This window comes from Miniopterus schreibersii (assembly GCF_964146895.1).
Source record: "Miniopterus schreibersii genome assembly, chromosome: 7".
NCBI lineage: Eukaryota > Metazoa > Chordata > Mammalia > Chiroptera > Miniopteridae > Miniopterus > Miniopterus schreibersii.
The window spans coordinates 38,215,632-38,236,670 of NC_138108.1; the positions used below are offsets into that span (position 1 = coordinate 38,215,632).

The 21,039-nt window shown below is 37.6% G+C and overlaps 1 protein-coding gene and 1 pseudogene across 3 annotated transcripts in view; both read right to left on the minus strand.

Moving 5' to 3' along the window:
- Window positions 1-6,489: 6,489 nt before the first annotated feature.
- Window positions 6,490-21,039, minus strand: part of AGPS (alkylglycerone phosphate synthase) — a 116,207-nt gene continuing 101,657 nt past the window's right edge. For both annotated transcript variants that reach the window (XM_081143240.1, XM_081143241.1), the window contains one exon: window positions 6,490-8,484. In XM_081143240.1, coding sequence (XP_080999366.1) covers window positions 8,363-8,484 — 122 coding nt within the window. In that variant the 3' untranslated portion in view covers window positions 6,490-8,362. The remainder of the gene's footprint in view (window positions 8,485-21,039) is intronic.
- On the minus strand, window positions 19,048-20,780 carry LOC308559905 (dolichyl-diphosphooligosaccharide--protein glycosyltransferase subunit 1 pseudogene; annotated as a pseudogene). Its single transcript has one exon. The product of its transcript is annotated as a dolichyl-diphosphooligosaccharide--protein glycosyltransferase subunit 1 pseudogene (transcript).

Here is a 21,039-nt window from a genome sequence, read left to right on the forward strand (position 1 = left end):
TTAAAGTTATAAAAATGCAAATTTATTAAGTCCATCAAATACAGCACTTTCATGAGTTTCAAAAAGGCATCAATGGATTAAACATTTCCAAAGAAAGACAGCATCTGAGACAAAAGGCTTCCTGGTGTTTCTGTGGTGCACAGTCATGAAGACAGTGGTTTCCACTCCATAGTCCGGAGGAGACTCTGTTTCTTTATTTGTGCCCTTCTGTAGAGGGCAGTGACTAATAATCTACTTTAAAAAGCAGAAATTCTGGCCCTGGCCAGTGTGGCTTAGTTGGTTGGAGTGTTGTGCCGTACACTAAAAGGTCACAGGTTTGATTCCCAGTCAGGGCACATACCTAGGTTGCAGGTTTGATCCCCGGTTGGGGCACATACTGAGGCAGCCGATCGATGTTTCTCTCTCTCCCTCTTCCCCTCTCTAAAAATCAATTAAAATGTCAAGTGAGGATTTTTTAAAAAGCAGAAATTCTATAGACTGATTACCCAGCACAAGCAGTGTAGAGCAGAGAAGCAGCCAGCAAAGAGGTACTGGATTTGGTCAGACCTGGCACAATGCCTCAGCAATGCCACCACCCAGCTACCAACAGTGTAACTCAACCTCACTAAACCTGTTATTTCACCAGGAAAAAGGGGATGATACACTCACTTCACAGGGTTGTTGTGAAAACAGTCGTTACCTCTTGTGTAGGGTTAAGTGCCTACATAATGTCTGGCTAATAAGGGGTGAATTAAAAAGTAAATTATTAATGCAACAATCAATTCGAGGGTAGTGTTCAGCAAAAATACATAGACTCAGTCAGAGTCACTAAGACTGAGAAAGGACCTCAGAGATTTTCATTTTACAAAAGAAGAAATGAGTCCCCAATAGGGAAAGTGACTTGTAGTTGGTAAAGTAAGAGCATACACACCATTTCCAGAATAAGAGTCCTTTGCACTGTATTCTTAGACTTTAGAACTCCGTCTTCTCCCGAGTTATTTTACAGCTTTACAGTGACAAATTTCAGTCATTTTTAAAGAGTATCCTCTCAGCTTGGCACAATGAGGTACAAAGTACAAAGGATGTTGCAGAACTATGTTGAGTTCCGAGGTTGTCCATCAGCCAATTTTAGGACCAATCAACAGATCATATCAAAAAATGCAGCAGAAAATGGGTTTATGAGTATTGACAGAGGAACGCCTGAGGGCGAACACAGGCAAAAGTAAATGTGATGGGAGCAAGACCTCATTTGTTTTTTTGATAGGGTAGCACAGGAAATCGGAGCAGCAAGCTATAGTAAACAGTTTCAGTCTGGCCGCTGACAATGTTCAATTAAGTAAATGTAATTGCATGTTGAATGTTTGTCTGGCATAAATGTTGACTCATTGAAGAAAAAGCCTATTTGTGGACAATGTAAAAATATGGAGTGACAATGGCATGTCAAGCGGACTCGTAGCTGCCTGAACTCTAAAGGCTCATGAATGCGTTACCGGGCAGGCCTGCATGCACTGCAGATACCTGCCATCGCCTGGGCGAGAATTCAAGCAGACAGTACACGTCTTTATTCTACTCACGACCAGAAACTGGGTGGGACACAAAATGTTCTGGGTAGGAGTCAAGATTCTAAAATCTAAGACTAAATCCAGTAAGATAGAAATTTTAGTGAGGATAAATGTAAGTAATGAGGCTTTTAAAAAATCAGCCTTCAAGGGAGATGTGGGCAAAATGGCACATGCAGAAAAGACAAGCTGTGTTCAATTCAAGTCCCTTGTGAGATGACAGTGCAGTGTCCACCAAAGATGATTAGTGGACAGAATAAGGAAATCATTGGTACTACCCTGGATCATTCAGGCCTAGACACCTCAACTTGAAGAATATCAAATGGGCACATGTAGAGATGAGAGGATGGTGAAGGATCTAGAACTGACAGGAACAGAAGTTGACACAAGATCTGGGAGAACATGAGCTGCCTTTAAATACCCAAAGAGCTGCCCTTCAGTAGAGCAACTGGACAATTCTTTAAGACAAAAGAATACTGAAGTTACACTAATGGATAGAAGAAGGAGACAGATTTCAGTATAATAAAGCAAAAACCTTTTAATACCTAAATATTTTAGAAGTTGGAAAAGGCTTCCTGAAAAGGCAGTAAATACCCATTTGGTCACAAATGTTCAGGAAGACTACTGGTTATTTGTTTACGGCCTGGGGGCTGGGGGAAGGTTAGACAGCAATTTTATGTTTGGGGAAAAAATAAAATGAGATGATATCTAAGGTTCATTCAGTCTGAGTTTATATAAGCCAGCTAGGAAATTGCTTTCTTTAACTAAATAAGAGCTAAAGTCTTAGTGTGGCAAGTGATTATTGAAATGTATCAAGTAAAACTGGGCTCAGTAGGTCTAATTCTCCATCATTCCAGAGCCCAGACAGCTACAACCTTCCCTCCGGTGTGGGAGCCACAGGCAGGGACAAAATCAGCACCGGTGCCCATGTACTTCACTACCGGAGAGGCTGCTCATGGGTACACACTGTATCCTATTTGTTCTCTGCATATCGCACGAAGCTGTGAACAAAAGTTAAACGGAATCAACATGGAAAAAGCAACAATTCCCGTAACACTGCGTGGTTTTGGTATTGTTTTATTTTTTTTCCCAGCACATCTTAAAAATCACACATGGGCATTTGCTTATAGAACAGTACAGTCTAGGAAAAGCAATAAAAGGAGAATGCAAAACATACACTGGAAGCACAGTATATAGACTATGTGTGGAGCCCTTGTGGAAAACAGTATGGCTCAGTCCCGACTGACAAAGCTCTGCTGGAATGTCTCAGGAATTTTCCTTCCCACTCCATATCCGCTTTTAGACTATAACCGTAAAGAGAAGAACTGTTTGTGTGCATCAGTTACAGCAGTACAATGGCTTACATACAAGTGCTTACCCACGTGTAGTTCCCAAAAGATTACTACAGTACTGGCAGGACGACGGTGCTGCCTCGGAGGAAGACTCGGGATATTGTTCAAGTCAAGTTGCATCAGAGCCAGAGTTTCACACTTAGCAAAAAAGGACACAAATTAAATACAACCTACACATATTTCTTATAAGATTCATCATTGTCCAGGAACAGAAATATTCATTATTCTGAAGGCACTATCACACAAAAAAGGACTGACACAACGTGAAAGATAGACGCCCCCCCCACACACGCACACGCACACACATGCACACGCACGCGCACACGCACACACATGCACACGCACACGCACACACATGCACACGCACGCGCACGCTCCTGGGCAGCTGTGCACGCGAACATCAGGGCGCCGCCCCGGGCTCCGGGGCTCCGCGCCGCCCCCCCTCGGGCAGGAGGAATGAAAATGGAAGGCCGAAAACCCCCAGAAACCCCGCCACCCGAGCGGCTGCGTGGGGGAGGCCGGCCACCACACAGGCAGTCACATGCGCCCGAGTAGGTGAGCCGGAGCGACACTGTGGGAAACACTCTCAGTATTTCCACATACGGCTACTTAATTTCTGGCATGTTCTTGAAAAGGAAGAGCCTTGAACTGCTGAACAATCTCTGTCTTTTAAAGACTTATTATCTCCCATTTATTTTAAATAATGGCTATTTCATGACAAAAAAATATCCCAACAAGGCACTGTGATCTTTTGGGGATATTCTTTAAGAAGCTCAAAAGCTAATTATAGAAACTACTAGTACAAGCATTTCTTGTCCTTTTGGATATGTCAACAAGACTGCTTGAAGGGTTAAACGTGTTTCATAGGGAGCTCGTGTTGTTCAGCCAACACTAAGCCGCCTTAAAAACAAACATACACGGTCCTGCCGGGTGGCTCGGTTGGTTGGAGCATTGTCCCCACCCCGAAAGGTCAAGGGCCGGATTCCCAGCAGGGGCACATGACTAGGTTGTGGGTTTGGTACCCAGCAGGGAGAGTACTTGAGGCAGCTGACTGATGTTTCTTTCTCTCTCTCTTTCCTTCCTCTCTCCAATCAGTAAACATATCTTCAAGTGAGGGTTACACACACACACACACACACACACACACACACACAAAATATGTATGCTACTTAGAAATCCACACTAAAACTTTTTTTCCCCCTTTTCTCTCTCTTAGATTTGGAAGTTCAGTCTCTGAAAAATGTTCCTAATAATACTTAATGCATTAGTTTATTTTCCTTAAGGAAAAATAATCTCCTTTGAGAACCAAAAAAGAAATCTTATCATGTTCACAGAACTAAAGTGCCTAATTCTGTGATGGTTTTTTAGCGTGTTCTGTATGAGTGGTCCTTACTCACGTTTGTTAAGAAATTGTAGTTAGAAGAGCACATGAGTGCTCATTCGTTGAGGGTTTTCCAAGATCCAAATGGGGAATGCTTCAGGTTCACAGGAGACTAACAACCTCCTAGGAATATAACATTGATTTAAAAAACAGAGTGATAAAACCTAGCTAACTATACACTCAGCTATAAATCGAAAGGGATTCAGTTATATTTAGGTTGTACTTGGTTATGCTTCATTAAAAAAATTATGAAAGTTTCATTTTCAAATCAGTGAAAACATGAAGATGAAAAACTAAAGTTGAAAGAAAAACCCATATGCACAGAACAACAAACAGCTTCACATTCCCTTTGAAGGAAAAAAAACCTTAGACCCAGGTCCATTTTATTAGTAATATAAGTTTCTACAATCTGTTGACATTTACAAGTAGTTTTTACAGTTAAACTTTATACTAAAGACAAACACTGTTTGGCTTAAGAAGCAGAAAGCTGAGTAATTTATATCCTCAAACACTATATTTTATAGTTTAAAAAAATCTTTTATGCTTTCTGGACTTTAGCATCAAAGTCTATGTTGTTTCCTTTTTAGGAAACAGGAATTAATAAAAATTAAATGAATATACAGTCATGTGACTCATTTGGGAAAAAGAAGCCTTGGGCAAAGTGAAGATTCCATAACTTATGAAGCCAAAGGAGAGCCTGGATTCTCAATACTAACTGGCACTTGTTATTTTTGTCCCCCACCCCATGAGCTAAGCCCTAATTAAAATCAAAGTTGCTAAATATTAAGTGGTAAACAAAAAGCTATTAAAGCTGTCTTGAATTCCTATCTCAGTGTTTCTTAAAATGTAGATATGCTTTCCACAATATTCCATTTTGGCTGCCTCAAGCACCAGCGCATGCAGTTTGTGCATCAATTCATAATAAATAACTATTTGTGTTCCACATTATATAGAACAGATGCTCAACAAACCCAGCCCCACTTGAACAGCCAAGACAACACGCTTCTGCTTGGGTGTGCTGAGCTTCCCTGATCAGCTATGGTTAAGAAGTTGTTGGTATAAAAGAATATAGCACAGGAAAATCTCTGGAGCCAACATGCACAAAGGAATTTTCAGAAATGCAAGCTAGAATTTAGCAGTTTCTAAGAGAATATGCTATAAGGGGTTTCCTTGGAAGTCTGTATCCGGCACGGTGTACACACTGATGGAAGTGCACCCTTTACTTTTGTTTTCCAAAACACAACACGGCTACGCACAGCAGAAAGCTCCAGCTTCATCAATAACTTTTAAGTTACTGCACTATATATAATATGTAAGCATTTGGGGAGAAAACTCAATTCCTAGGGAGAGGAAAGAATTTAATCCTCTCTCTTTGTAGTAATATGCTGGGCACAATAAGCAAGTGGCTTTTACAATTCTTACTAAACTAAAAGAGCTCAAGTTACTCAGCTTAGGACTAAATTCACTTATGCGCTATAAATTGCACCAAACATTAAGGCAAGTTACTCTAAGGGTCAATAAAGCCTGTTCACACTGAGTCTTTAGTTTCAGTGCCATTTCTCACTAGCAGCAAGTTCCCATTCCCACTAAAACCCCAACCCAAATGTGACATGGATCAAATAAAATATTAGAAACACGACTAAGAAAGACAAGTCAGTGTTACGTAGTACTGAAAACCAAATAGGGCACAACTTTTTAAAATTTTAAATAAACGCATTCAAAATGAGTTAAGAAGCCTCACAGAAACAACGTTCTCCGGGCTTTAACTTTTATGAGGCCATTTTCAGAAATACGAGGCAAGGTTCAGTGCTTCTGTGCATAGTCAAGAAAAAGCTCTCCACAGACACTAAGTAGATGCAGCGGCGCCCCTCAGCTGTGTGGTATGAAAGTGGGGAAAAGGCTTTCTGATTTACTAAATCAGAGTGAAACAGCACTGGTGAGTATTCCTGTGTTTCAAAATGATGCCCATAGAAATGACCCCAACTACAAAATGTAGTCATCACTATAAAATCAAGGTTGGGGAGTCCTGCAAACAAGGGAGAAGAAAAACAAAGACATAAATCACTGATTTCCACAAGGTTCATGTAGAACAGTGAACACAACAATTTCAGGTGTTACATTTATAGTTTCCTAATATCAAATACAGATTTCTGAGGTTGTTGAAATCTGAACTCCCTGGGAAAGAATGTTATAACAATCACATGCAAAGGAATGGATCTGCTTATGAATCTGTAAGTTTTATTTTTTAAAAATTACTCAGAAACATGTATACACTCCAGTGAGATATTAGTAGCATATTAAATTTTACATTTTTATTACCAATTAGAGAAATCACTTTCATGAGTAGATGCATTTTATAAAGCTGAGATTTTTATAATTCTAAAGGCAAATAAAGTGTAATTTCCTCATCAAGTATTCAACTATTTCAAATATCAAGGGCTTTAAGCACAGATCTGCTGGAAGTTTTATAATTAAAAATAAATCACGAATGTAAAGAGGCAGCTTCTAATACATCAGTATTTAGTTTATGTTGTTAAACTAATATTTAATTTTGATTTTCTTACAGATTTAAGCTTATTAGTTTGAAGCCAATTTTATTAATTAAAAGTTATTTATCATTTTGAAGTCTTAAAAATACCATTTTGTCAATTTTAAATTTTTACTCTTCTGGTTAAGGCTACTTCAGATATAAAATGTATCAAACTGCCCAAAAATATTCTGGAGCTGTTGCTACACAGACAGACAGCGTGTCCTTTTACAGGATCATGTGCGTTTTGACCTACATTATCTGATCAAATACTAATTTTAAAAAATTATCAAAAGTTAGGTATTGCATTAAGAAAAGAATCCATCTCAAAATGTGTATCATGAACCTTGACAGTGATTCAAAGTAATCATTTCACGTATTTTAATACCCAGATTTGAATGTAAAAGTTTGCTAAATGTGATTAATGTTCTATTAAGAAATATGATATTTCAAACTTTTGATTATGCATGTATATTAATACATTACAGTTTTTTAAAATTTAAGTTAAACCAGTAATTCAAAAAAGGCATTAAACCATTATTAAAAACTAAACTGAAATTTTACTTTTATATGAAAACCTATCATGTTGTTTGGGTTAATTTAAAAAAAAAGAATTTATCATTGAAACTGTTGAGGCTTTCAAATTCAATAGCTGAATGATGACTGTGTTTCTTTAGCCAAACAATTCTTTGAACTGGAGACATTGGGCGTAAGGAGTCTTCCTTCTCTCCTGTTGCTGCTTCTGCATCTCAGCAACAAGAATGTGAAATCACAAACATTAGGACTGTAAGTTGAATAAAGGCATACATTTCATGGTAAACCTGTTCTTCACATACAATGAGTAATACGTCAGCTTTTCTTATAAAACATATTATGAATGAAATAGGATATAACAATAGGTTATCTCGGTGATACAAATACAGCTCATACTTCAGTAGAAACAGAAAAATGGAGAACAAAAATGTGTCCCCAAACAGAATAATTTGTATATTAATGATTTAAAGTTTTATAATTGTATACTAATTTCAAAAAAAGGTAGGCCAAGCACCTTACAGAACTGAGAGCATCGTAAGTAACAGGCTTCCAATACTGTTTCACGAGTATCCTCCCTTACAGGCCCACTCACACTAGAATGCGCTCTTAAACATACATGGGTATCACTCCTAGTGGAATCCTGCCCAAAAGATCTGCTTCCCAGAGATATTTTAAAATGTTTTTAAAAAGAGGCTGAAAAACCAATAGATGACACCAAAATCTGCCTTTGTTCCCAAGAGGAAACATCAATACAAAACACCTGGCAGCATCTTCCTCTGAAATAACAACTGGCAGACTTTCGCTGCCTGACTAAAATTAGAAATGACAACCAAATGAGAGAGACTTAGGAATACCATCTGTCAACCCATAAATGTAGAAACAAAACAAACTACAGAATGAAACAAACTTATGTTAAATCAACAAACAAATGTAGCTGAAATACAGTCCATGATACATATGATTACTGGCATAACCATAGTTGAAGACTTTTAAAAAAAAGTGACTTTTTTTTGTAACAATAGTAATGGGTTTATAAAAGGTTTCTGTTTCCAAAGATGTTTTTGGGGTCCACATATTCCTTGACAGACTTCAGCATCCCAAAGCCGACATCAGAGATACTTTCCTTTAGCCACTGCTTCCGTAACTTGCCCACTGGAAAAACAAAATAAAAAATGCTTCAATATACACTGTGATGCTGGGAACCAATCAATCTTGTGACCACGAATGAACAAACACTGTGTGATAAATGCTTTTATTCAAAAATGAGAAATGTTTTGCTTTATTTGATTTATTGAGCCCACCAGACTATCAAGCTCATTAAGCGCAATGTACTCCCAGGGGAAGCCTGTGCTCCGCAGTGTCTCCTTTTTCTGTAAACTGTAAAATGAAGATGAAGAAAGCTTGGACTGACATTACTGCCCATTTTACAAATAACAAAATGAGAAAAACATGTTTTTCAAAAGAACACACCTCCTGTTTTAACAACCGAAACAGCCAAAGTTTCAGAGAAAATGAAGTTAACTCAAGAAAAACATCATATTCAGGTGAATCTGTTGGGTATAATACAGCAAAAATGACAGGATACACACCCAAAAAATATTCCAAGGAGAACAAAAGCTTTAAAAATTTTAAGACAATCTGAACCTTGGATTTAGGGAGAAAAAAAATCTGGTTATGTAGCTTTTCAATTTGCATATTCTTTTCAAATGACTTTTAAATAAACTTGCATAGTTACTTTCTTCCTGTTGTTTTCCCCAAATCAGGGATCTCTTTAGGCACTAAATAAATCAAACACCTAATCCATCTTAAACTTAATCCTCTGCTTTTATATACTGTATAATGTTTCCCTTCTTTGTTCCTGGTCTAATTTTTTCTGAAATAATGAAGTAATATAATGGCTAGCAGCATATATCATCTTTTAAAAGGTACCCAATAAAAAAATAACCTTTCTAAGTGGAACTTTTGTAAGAAAGGATATGTACTTAATCTGTAAAAGAATTCTAGAATATCAATTTGCTTTGGCATCAAAAAGCAAAGCAATATGCTGACTTATCTGTAGTGAAATGAATAAATCTTTTAATTTACATATAGGTCTATTTGTGGTTAGTATTTTTCAAATGTATTATTGTAATAACTGAATTCAAATGGTCATTTTCCAAGAATGTTCATTAACGATCTAAAGTCATCAACAGTGATTTAATTGGCCAATGGAAACGGGAAACCTTCCTTCATTGAAGTATTCAGCCTGTCATTCTAAAATGCACTCCCATTTATCAGGCTGCAGTGATACGCCACAGCATCTGCCTTCTGGAAACCTTAAATACCATTTCAAGCTCAATTCAAAGCATCTTTTGTGTCCAGTTCTCCAGGAAACCATCAAATTGCCATTAAAATAACAACATGATGTCCTCAGAAAGCAATATATTTCTGTTTAGCTTCTAGAAATAAAAAAATAAAAATTACTCGTGTTAAGATGGGGAAAAACAAGGTACAGCAGGAACAAAAATCTTAAATTCAAAAACAAAAAATTTTATTTAAAAGAGCTCTAAAACTAGAAGCCAAACAGTACAAATTCCTATTCATATAATCTCTACCAGCTATTCCTGTAATCTCTACCTCCTACTATCTCCTTAAGGGACAACTCACCACAATGCTTCAGGGTCACTTTTCTCATCCGCAAAGGGATTAAAATCTATAAAGTCTTTCCACCTCAAATATCCTATGATTTTAAGAACTTTAAAAAAAGTTACAAATCAGTTATTTCCAGATTTGCTCCAAGGGATTAAAAAAAAAAGTAAGTATTCTGTGAGTGGCGGAAGTGGCATTATTATAAACTCCCCACACTGAGGCGGCTCCACAGAGAGGGGTGAGGAGCAGTCAATGCCAGTCTCCACTGTTATCTGTAATATAGCTTCACTGAATGTGTCCTGTGGTTATGGATCTAATTGTCCTGAAAAGACTGCTAACAACTGCTCCAACAAGATGGAGCGCATTAGAACCTCAGCAGGATGCCCAACAGCGAGCTTGTCTGCCTGGTTTTACACCTCTAGTAATAATGCAATTCCACGAGGAACTGAACCATCATTTGAGAAGCCACCCAACAGCCATTGCATATTTAATGAAGTCGCTCACCAAGTGCTGGAAAACAGAAGGTGCTTGGAGTGCATCATTAGTTCTGTCAGAAGGATAATTTACACATCTATCTTGTCAAATTTTCTATGGTTTATACTTTTACAATAATCAATCTAACATACATTTGATTAGTGAACTAGAAAGCTTTAAAAAAGGCAGTACAGGCGGCATAGCTGTGGTCCCTCATAAACATACTTAATGAAAGAATTTAACCCCTTCATGGCAGAGGTCTGTGAGCTTCTTCTGTCAGTGATAATAGAATTTGAACTGAGATCAGGAATCTTAGCTGATGCAATTAAAGGGACTAGGAATCTTTTTAGTTTTACTTAACAATGTAAGTCAACTACATTGAAGGATTAAGTGTCCAAACAAAAACACAATTTAAGTAAAAATGTTCAATGAGTCTTTATAATAAGACAATTACTGGAAATAGTCTTTATAAAATTCTAGAGAACCTCCTCTGGTTGTCTCAGATGAATTGATAAATTAAAAAACCAACCAACAAACATACAGACCTAAGGCCCTAATCTCAAAGACAGATCACACTTCAAAGTAGAAAATTTTTACTCTAGAGCTGACCAAAAATAATAATAATGATGCCATTTGTCCAATCTTTATTTGTACTTCAAGGCATTTAGAAATTAGCTGACTATACTGATCTGGACACATGTAACACACATGTGCACAACTCTACAGTAGCTGCTGAAACATCTGTAGAGCTCATTTTCAGAAATGGAAATGATACTCTGACCTTTATGTAGCCTGTCACAATGGAAGAAAGCATAAGAGATGAATAAAAACAGCAAAATTAGGTAGCCTCAGACTGAAACATTCCTTGTACGTATAGTTATCCATTAAAAGGCATGTGTGCATTCACATCACATGAAGCTTAATGCTCTTTCCAGACCTGTATTATCTCATGTGGGATACTCATGACATTGACTCAACTATATTCCTTTAACTTTTTATATTCTAGACATATAAACCTAGCCTGAGAGGTAACACTGGAGCTACAGAAAGTCAATTCCACCACCACTGAAAACAAGATAGAGACCCTGTATTCCCCAGTTCTCAATCATTCTAAATATATAATGCCCAAAGTACTAAAGCCAGGTACTTAAGAGCCTTAGAGGCATTTTTAAAGATACAAAAACACAGGCCAGCCAAATACGAAACATTATAGAAAACAAATGGTGGAAATTCTTTATCTGCTTAAAAGTGGAGTTCACTTTTTTAGAATTTAATTTCTGTACACACAGACTGGATAAAACAAGTATTTTGTGTTCTTCCACAATATACAGTACATTTTAAAAAACTTATTTTTGGAACAGAGAAAAATGAAGCTTTCTGGGATACTCTTTGAAACCAGAGGCTCAACAATCCCCTTTGGATGTTACCAGCTCCAAGAAAGAGTGCATTTTGTGGTATGATCAACAGCATTAATGAATGAACAGATATGCATGCAACAGGGTATGGGGGTGGGTGGATGTGTAGTGAATATGCTGTGTGTGGAAAATGTGGACATGGTGGTCAGATTAGCCATAAAAAATTATCTGGAACTACTCCTTTGTGTTCTAAGGGACTGAGACTTAACAGAAACTTCCCAATAATCCTATCTTAAAAGTGATAAATCTAGGTTCTACTAGCCAGAGTTCCTTTTAGCTAGATATAGTGATCTGAGCATTGACTGTATATTTCAAGTTTAAGTAACTACACTACTAGTGAATTATGTAAACTATAAAACTTACTAGGTACTGATGAAAAGAGAGGACAATGGACAATTTCCACTCCTTGAGGTATCTGGTGACCTGACTGTGAAGATGTTTTTTTAAAAGGGGCCTGAGTCTCAACCCAAAAAGAGGATTAAGTTGTCCATTTGTTTGTGCTATAAAGCACATTTTTGTGTGTCTGAATTTGGTGGAGGTACATGCTAAATGTTAGCCAACCAATCTCCAACTAAGGAATGCTAACACTCAGCCTTTAAAGGTGTATGACATGGGATTATGACTATTCACAAGTCTAATAGAATGTTTAGGGGATACTTAAAGTAATGTTTGATTTTAAGTTATCTGACTTATTTTCTACTATGGAAACTTCTGATATCAAGATGACAAATTCATGAATACCATGTTAACAAAGCAATTAATATCTGATAAGATTTTTCTCTTATTAAATTAAATATTTAAAATGTTGGCCCTGGCTGGATGGCTCAGTTGGTTGGAGTGTCATCCTGATGCACCAGGGTTGCGAGTTCGATCCCCGGTCAGGGCACATATAAGAATCAACCAATGAATGCATAAATAAATGGAACAAAGCGGTGTTTCTCTCTCTTCCCCCTCCCTTCCTCTCTCTCTCAAACCAACTAAAAAATATTTAAAATGTCCATTTTCTTCATGCTAAGGCTTCAACTGTGCAGTTTATACAACAGCTCTGAGATCTTATGTATACTTTCTTTAGAGATTATGAAACAGGAAAAAAGTATAAATTACTAGGGTAATAACAGATCACAAGAGCTGGACTCAAACTGTCTTCAAAACAAAATCATCTGTTAATTCTGCTATACATCCCCAAAAGGTGGCTTGACACACCTGAAATTTAAACTCAGTGAAAATTAATGCATATACAACAAAGTCAAAAGCAAGTCAACAGGTCAAATAACATGAGATAGATAAGGGCAGACAAGGAGAGGAAACATCATATGCTCCTTGAAGACCGAGGCCATGTTTTATTCATTTTTTAAAAATTATCTTTGTTGTTGAAAGTATTACAGATATCCCCATTTTTTTCCCATTAACACCCTCCTCCCTGCTCCCACCCCCTCCCCAGGCCTTCACTGCACTATTGTCTGTGTCCATGGGTTATGCATATATGCATATAAGTTCTTTGGTTAATCTCTCCCCTCCCCTTTCCTGAGATTCATCAGTCTGTAGCATGCTTCCATGTCTCTGGATCTATTTTTGTAGCCCTACTGCATAAAATGTGTCTGCCACACAGTAAGAGTTCAATAAATGTTAATTGAAATAAAAAATAAACATTGAACCACAGTTATCTATAAACCATTTCAGATAGGGGTAGGGGCTCAAATATCTAGGAAAAGCAATCCGGATTTCCTTAGTTTACTTTGGTTTTATATCTGTCTTGCATTCCCTATGTTCTGACATTATTTTTGGGGTATATTTAGAGCTATTCTATAAAACTAAGACAGGAGAAGGTATGTAATGGAACCTAAAACTCTTATTTCCTTCAAATCTCTAGGACTCTGGGCTACATCAGTGGTTCTCAACAGAGGCAATTTTGTACCCCAGGGGACATTTAGCAATGTCTGGAGACATTCTTTGTTGTCACAACTAGGGCAACATTACCAGCATCTAGTGAGTAGAGTCCAGGGATGCTGCTAAACATACTACAATGCACAGAATAGTCCCCATAGCAAAGAATTATCTGGCCAAAAATGTCAACAGTGCCCAAACCAAGAAATCTTGGACTATGTGCTTCCAGGTGTCCATCTCCTAGGAGCTGAACAATTTCCATACAGGCAACATACCTTCACTGTTATAACCAACTGGGTTAGCAGCAAATGGCTTATTGCCATTACAAGGTGACCTTGCTCTAAATTTGAGGCTACTGCCCAAATTAAAAGAAATTCTAAGACTTTATTTACTGTACCACTGAGAAAAAGGAACCATTAGTGGCAAACATACTTTATTTAAAAGTTAACTCTTAAAGACTTGAATCTAGTGTCTACTGAAAAAACTTTTAAAACATACTTGTTTTGGCCAGTTTTCCAGTCAATATGTAAAAATATATAAAAAATAAAGCTTTACAGCACTGTCCAACAGAACTTTCTGTGATGAGAGAAAAGTTCTGTATCTTCACTATTTAACTTCGTAGCCCCCTAGGTACACATGAATATTAGCACTTTAAGAGTGGCTACTGTAAATGAAAAAAAAATGGATTTTTAATTTTAATTAATTTAAATGTAAACAGCCATAGATAGCACAGTGGCTTCTGTGTCTGACAACACAGAACAACATTAAAAATAAATTTTACCTAAAGTCAATTTTGACAGATGTTACATTTAAAAATATCTATTAGGATTAACTGTTGCTAATCACACAAAACTAACTATAAAAGGTTAATTATTCTGTGACAATTTAATAATGTAGTACAGGTATTCTCAGACTAACATTTAGTGTAGAAGAGCCTTGGACATAAAATTGCTGGGAATAAAAAGTTCTCTTTAAGATCCAAAGAGAAGTAGTATTAGCCAACCCATCTATTCTCTCCTGGTGATACACCTGAGACAGGAAGCTGCTACAGGTATATACAGCACATGGTAAGAGATGGCAAACACAGTGGTGCCCCTTGCCTCTTTTTCTTGGACTGGGCATCTGTAATTACATGAGTGAGAAGGCATAGGAATCAATACATTCTTACAACAGATTTTCTGTCACCTCTTAAATCTGTCTATCCTACAATATACCTGAAATTGTTAAATGTTCAGCTAAATTATGGGTTAAATTGGCTTAATAGTCTGGTCTTGGGATATAACTATTTACAACATTGCTTTAGAGGAAAAATATTATAATCAACTTACAAGTTTTGTGGGGGGAAAAAGCCAATCACAAAGAAGTTATGGTTATCTGATAAAGATTCAGTATCGGAAAAGCTCTACTCATCTGGTATAATCAAAATCACAACCAGGATACTGACACTGACATAGTCAAGACACAAAACAGTTCCATCACCACAAGGAACCCTGTGTTGCCTGTTTATAATCACCCCCTCCCCACACCTGACTCCTGGAACCACTAACCTTTTCTCTATTTCTATAATTCTGTCATTTCAAAAATGTTATAATAGAATCACATAGATCTTTTGAGATTGCCCCCCCCCCAACTCAGCAGAATACCCTGGAGATTCATCCATGTGGTTGCATGCATTAATAGCTCATTTCTTCTTATTGCTGAGTAATATCCCATGGCACAGACATACCACTGTTTAGCCATTTACAGTAGTCCCCCCTTACCCTCAGAGAATACATTACAATGGGAGCCTGAAACCACTGATAGTACCAAACCCTATATATACTATGTATTTTCCTAAACATACACACTTTTTCATGTAAAGGAAACACTTTATGGCTTCCCTTGGGCATATCTGGATTGCCAGGATCACTACTTTTGCACTTTGGGGTCATTTTTAAGTAAAATAAGGGTTACTTGAACACCAGAACTGCAATACCAAGATAGTCTATTTGATAAATGAGATGGCTAAGTGACTAATTAGCAGGTAGTGTAAACAGTGTGGATAAGCTGGTCAAAGGGATGATTCACATCCCAGCCAGGATGGGCATGAGATTTCATCACGCTACTCAGACCAGCCTACAACTTAAAATTTATAAATCGTTTATTTCTGGAATTTTCCATTTACTATTTCAGACCATCACTGACTGCGCGTAACGGAAACTTCGGAAAGTGAAACCACGGATAAGGGGGGACTACTGTACTAGCTAAAGGACATCTAGGCGGTGTGGGGTTATTATGAGTAAAGCTGCTCTGAATAGTCATGTACAGGTTTTTGTTGTGGACATAAGTTTTTAATTCCCTGGTATAAATGCCCAAGAGTAAAACTATTGGGTAGAACGGTAGTTGCATGTTTGATTTTATAAGAAACTGCCAACTTGTTTACAGAAGGGTTGTACCACTTCACATTACTACCAGCAATGCATGATTGACCTAGCTTCTCCTCATCCTCATCAGCACTTGATGTTGTCACTATTTTTAAATTTTAACTTTATAATAGGTGTTTGCATTTTACTATTGAGTTTTGAGATTCTTTATCTATTATAGATATAGGTATTGTGTTGGATGTGGTTTGCGCGTATTTTCTCCCACTCTGAAGGGTATCTTTTCATCTTCTTAACAGAGTCCTTCACAGAGCAAACATTTTTAACTTTGACAAGATCCAATTTATCAATTTTTCCTTTAATGAATTGTACTTTTGGTGACCAGTTTAAGAACTCTTTGCCTAGCTCTAGATCCTAAAGATTTTCTTTTTTTTTTCCCCCCTAAAAGTTATTATTTTATGTTTTACATTTAAGTCCATTATCTATTTTGAGTTAATTTTGGTATAAGGCCAAGGCTCTTTTTGTTGTTGTTGTTGCCTACGGATACTCAATTATCCCAGCACCATTTGTTGAACAATCTATATGCTTCCTCCATTGGGTTGTTTCTGTACCTTTGTCAAAATCAACTGGACATAACTGCGTGGGTCTATTTCTGGGTTCTCTATTCTGTTCCATTGATCAATTTGTCTCTCCTCCAATACCACAGTCTTGATTACTGTAGCTATGTCTTGAAACCAGGTAGACTGATTCTTCTGATTTCATTTTTTCCCCCCAAAATTGTTTTAGTGGTCTAGTTCCTTTTTCTTACTATGTAAATTTTAGAATAATCTTTTCTATATCTACTAAAAATATTGCTGAAATTTTGGTAGGAATTACATTAAACAGATAAATCTGGGGGAGAACTGACATCTTTATTATGTCCAATTTTCTACCAATCCATTTATTTAGGTCTTCTTTGCTGTTTTTCATCAGCATAATTTTCAGAATACAGAACCTGTGTATATTTTGTTAGATTTGTGCCTAAGTATGTATATATTTTGTTAGATTTGTGCCTATTTCATTTTCTTTGAAGCAACTGTATTTTAAATTTCAGTTTCCACATGTTTGTAATACATAGCAATGTGATTGATTTTTGTGTATACTCTTGTATTCTGTAATCTTGCTCAGCTTGTTTTTGTAGATTCTTTGGGATTTTGTATGAAGACAATCATGTCATCTATAACTAGCAACAGTTTTATTTCTTTCTCTTTCCAATCTTTTATTTCACAATATAGGTTTTTAACAAATGGCCTCAAAGCTGATCTTTTGCTCATTCTTTTGAATAGTCTCTTTTTACTTCTAAAGTTTCTGATACTATTGGATTCTGTTAAGACCACACAAAATAGGTAAGAACAGCTGCCCCATAATTATTCTCTGAATAATAGTAAATAATTTTGGTTAGGCAAAGATACCAATATTTAAACTAAGACTGATTAAATTTAATCAAGGCTTTTTACTTCCTGACAAGGACTTAGGTATAATTTTAGCAAATGAACAATTTAAAAACTTAAGTCATAAATTGAAATTAAATACGTGGTTGACATAAACTCTGCTGTTTAAACGGACCAGCTCGTCAGTTACAAAAACAAGCACTATGAAGATTAGGTTAAGCAGGCTTTATATTTCCTATAGCCTCCAGTTCCAGACTACATCTGTTTTCTTTGATACACAAAACCAGAGTTAAAATAGCTCCATTTATCACAGCATGATTGTGGGCAGACAAACCAGACTGTCTGTTTCCAGATAGCGAAAGCAACTGTTATTAATCACAATTATAGGCCAAACCTTCTAAGAGAAATTGCATCAATATCCTCACAACCCCCAGCCCTTCTTCTCTTGAACTCAAAAATGGTACTGAGAGTGTCAGGACTCTGCCTGAAGGTCAGTAAATAAAGATGCTACTATAATGTCAACTTGAGTTTTAAGTTCTGGATGCAAATTAAGGAAAATCTTTTTGACACATAAAGTAGTCTCTCAAAAGCTCTATTATTAAATTTAGCAGGACGATTAAACCCAATCTTTAAAATTTATATAGAAAGATTTCTGCTTTATGAACCATACTGAATAGCACGAATATCTGAAATTTATAAATTAGATTATTAACTTTCAGCAGAAAAGCATTTATGAAAATAGACATTTTTCTATATCAAATTTTGTAGTCAATAGCGTGAAGAAAATTATTTCTCTTTCAAATAGATTGTAACAGAAATTCTTGTAGAGTGAGACCAACTGCAAGTCATGGAAGAAAATATGTTAAGACAATTGTTGAATCATATCCCTTGAATTTGGATCTTTTTCAAATAAACTGTAACCCTTTCTTCAATGGTTGGGGCAAGAGTTTAAGAATACAAACCTTATACTAGACTTATTGGGGTGAACACTTCGTAAGGTATATAAACGTTTAATCACTATGTTGTACACCTGAAATTAATGTAATACTGTATGTCAATTGTAATTGAAAGAAAATTTTTTTCACAGTTTTTGCTTTATTTTCTTTTGGTCACACATGCTTTAAAATATACGCACACACTTGCAAAATACCCAAACATCAGGAATTAGAAGGGCATAAAACAAGAAGCTTATAGGCTTGAAAGAATATCTTAGCCTTCAGAACAAAACAAAAGCAATCAAATACTGAAAATTTCTTTGTTCAAAACACAGATATTTTATTTTTAATGGAATTTAAGTTTTGGGGCTATTTTAAAAAAACACTTTAGGGACAAAAACTAAGCTGCTTCTGTTGCCTGAGGCAGAGCCTGGCTTCTCTTCCTTGAAGGCCTTTTGCAAAACACAGATGCTAGCATTCATTGGCCTCGAAGTTTACTGCCTCTTTCAACCCCCCGCCTCCTCCCACCACACACCTGCTATCTGTAAGCACAACACTCTAGACCCACCCTTGGGAAAACTGGCAGGGGCTACAGAGCATCCAGGATGTGGCTGATCTTGGTAACCAGCTCCTGTCGCTTTTCTGAGATGAGCTTCTTTCCCGATATACATGTCTTTCTTTAGCTTGCCAACCACCAGCTGCTTAGCTTCCATTGCTTACTTCAGCACCAGCTCCTTGACCTGTGTACCCAGTTTCTGCATTTCTGTCACTTTGTTGTACAGGTCAGAGCACTCTGTCTTCGGCCTGGACCGCAGCAGAGCAATCTCACTGGTCAAGGCATCGCGTTCCATCTCCAGGCTCTTCTTGCCACTGTTGAAGGACTGCTTACACTTACTGATAGTCTCATCAGTGTAATGGTAGAGACCTATGCTCTTAGTGAGCATGGTTGAGACCTGTCTGTGATGCAGGCCACCTTCATCCTGGCTTCCGTGGATGGATCCCTTGCGATGGAAAAGTACAGCCTGATGTAGATGATGATTGTGAAAAACAAGATGTAGAAATGGCCGCCACCAGCAGGGGCTCCTGCAGGTGAGCACCTTGTTGAATGTGTGGTGCACCACGATGTCCTAAATGTTCTGTTTTACCAGATTTTTCTTGTAGGCCACAATCACAGTGCAGCCAGATGTGTCCAGGTAGGTCCAGTACAGCTCACCTAGGGCACGGCTGACTTCATAAGGACTGTCAACTTGGATATTTCTGCCCCTTTGGGCAAGATGATCTCCACAGTCAGAAAAATCTATCACTTGCTTATCAAACACCTGGTCCACAAACCTCATCTTCAGTACATACTGGTCATACCTAAATCACAGCTTGAGAGGTTGTAGTCAATGATGTAATGGGTCTTCCACCCATCAAAAAGAGAGAAGGCCAGATTTCCATCTCTACAGAGTCACCCAAAATAAGGAGGAGGCTGGAGAAAACACTGCCAGTCTCATCCCGGTAATAACATCCTGGGCAGTGGCAGGGGGATGGTCTTTAAAGAACCAATGGCGGATACACCACTACCTGGCTCTGGTAATCAGCGTGGAAAGGGCCCTTCAGCACAGTCTCTATGTGCTTCAAGTCCACACTTTCTTCCGCAGCAGTATTACCCCCTTGAGAAACATCGATGACTCAGGTCATGCTGGTGATAGTTAAGGAAAGGGCTGTTGTTCTCATAATGTACTTTAACAGTATCCTGACTATAGGCAGGGGCATCTCTGAAAGGTCCATAATCTAGGAGGTTCTCGAACTGTGTGGGGTTCCCCAACTTAGTGTAGTTCTCCACATTTTAGGAAGCAAACTTCACGTGCATTGTCTCTGTCTTTGTTGGATATGGAGAGTAAGAATGGTTGGCTTCAAACACCACAAACACTGTTTCTCTGACTGAGCAATCTGGGTTGAATATGGCTGAAGCACATGGGCATAAACTGTTTCCACAATGACTGCAATCTTGGTCCCAGGATCGAGAGCACTGGGAGCTTGATGGTGAAGAACCTCTCACTTTCACCCTTGATTTTGGTTTCTTGTACTCCCACAGTTATTCTCGTCATCTCTTCCTCACCTGCAGACAGAGGTGCGCCAGCTGTGCTTCAAGCTCTAACACTGAGGCCAATAAAAACGAAGCAGCATGGGATGTGAAGCCATCACCTGGGTGCATCAGGACCACCTTGGCAGTCACCTTGGCCAGATATCTGCTCAGGTCCACCGTGTGCTTCATGTCCTTGCTGACCAGCAACACCAGGGGCCCCAAGCAGTAGGAGCAGAAGCAGGTGGAGGCAGGGACCTCTATGACCAGGTAAAAAAAAATTTTAATTCTCTCTTCCCAGACCTTTTACTTCAAGCTGAGTAACACGTGTATCTCTAATGGTTTTTGTAGTTTTTCTTTTTCTTTTTTTGGGGGGAGGGCCGAGGGGGTGATGGTGGTGGTGAAATTAAAAAAAAAAAAAAAGTTTAAAAAAGAATACAAACCATACTTTCACTTGATACTGTCTATTGCTTTTATTTTTTTTTTAAAGGCTACTATTTTTTAAGCACCTAC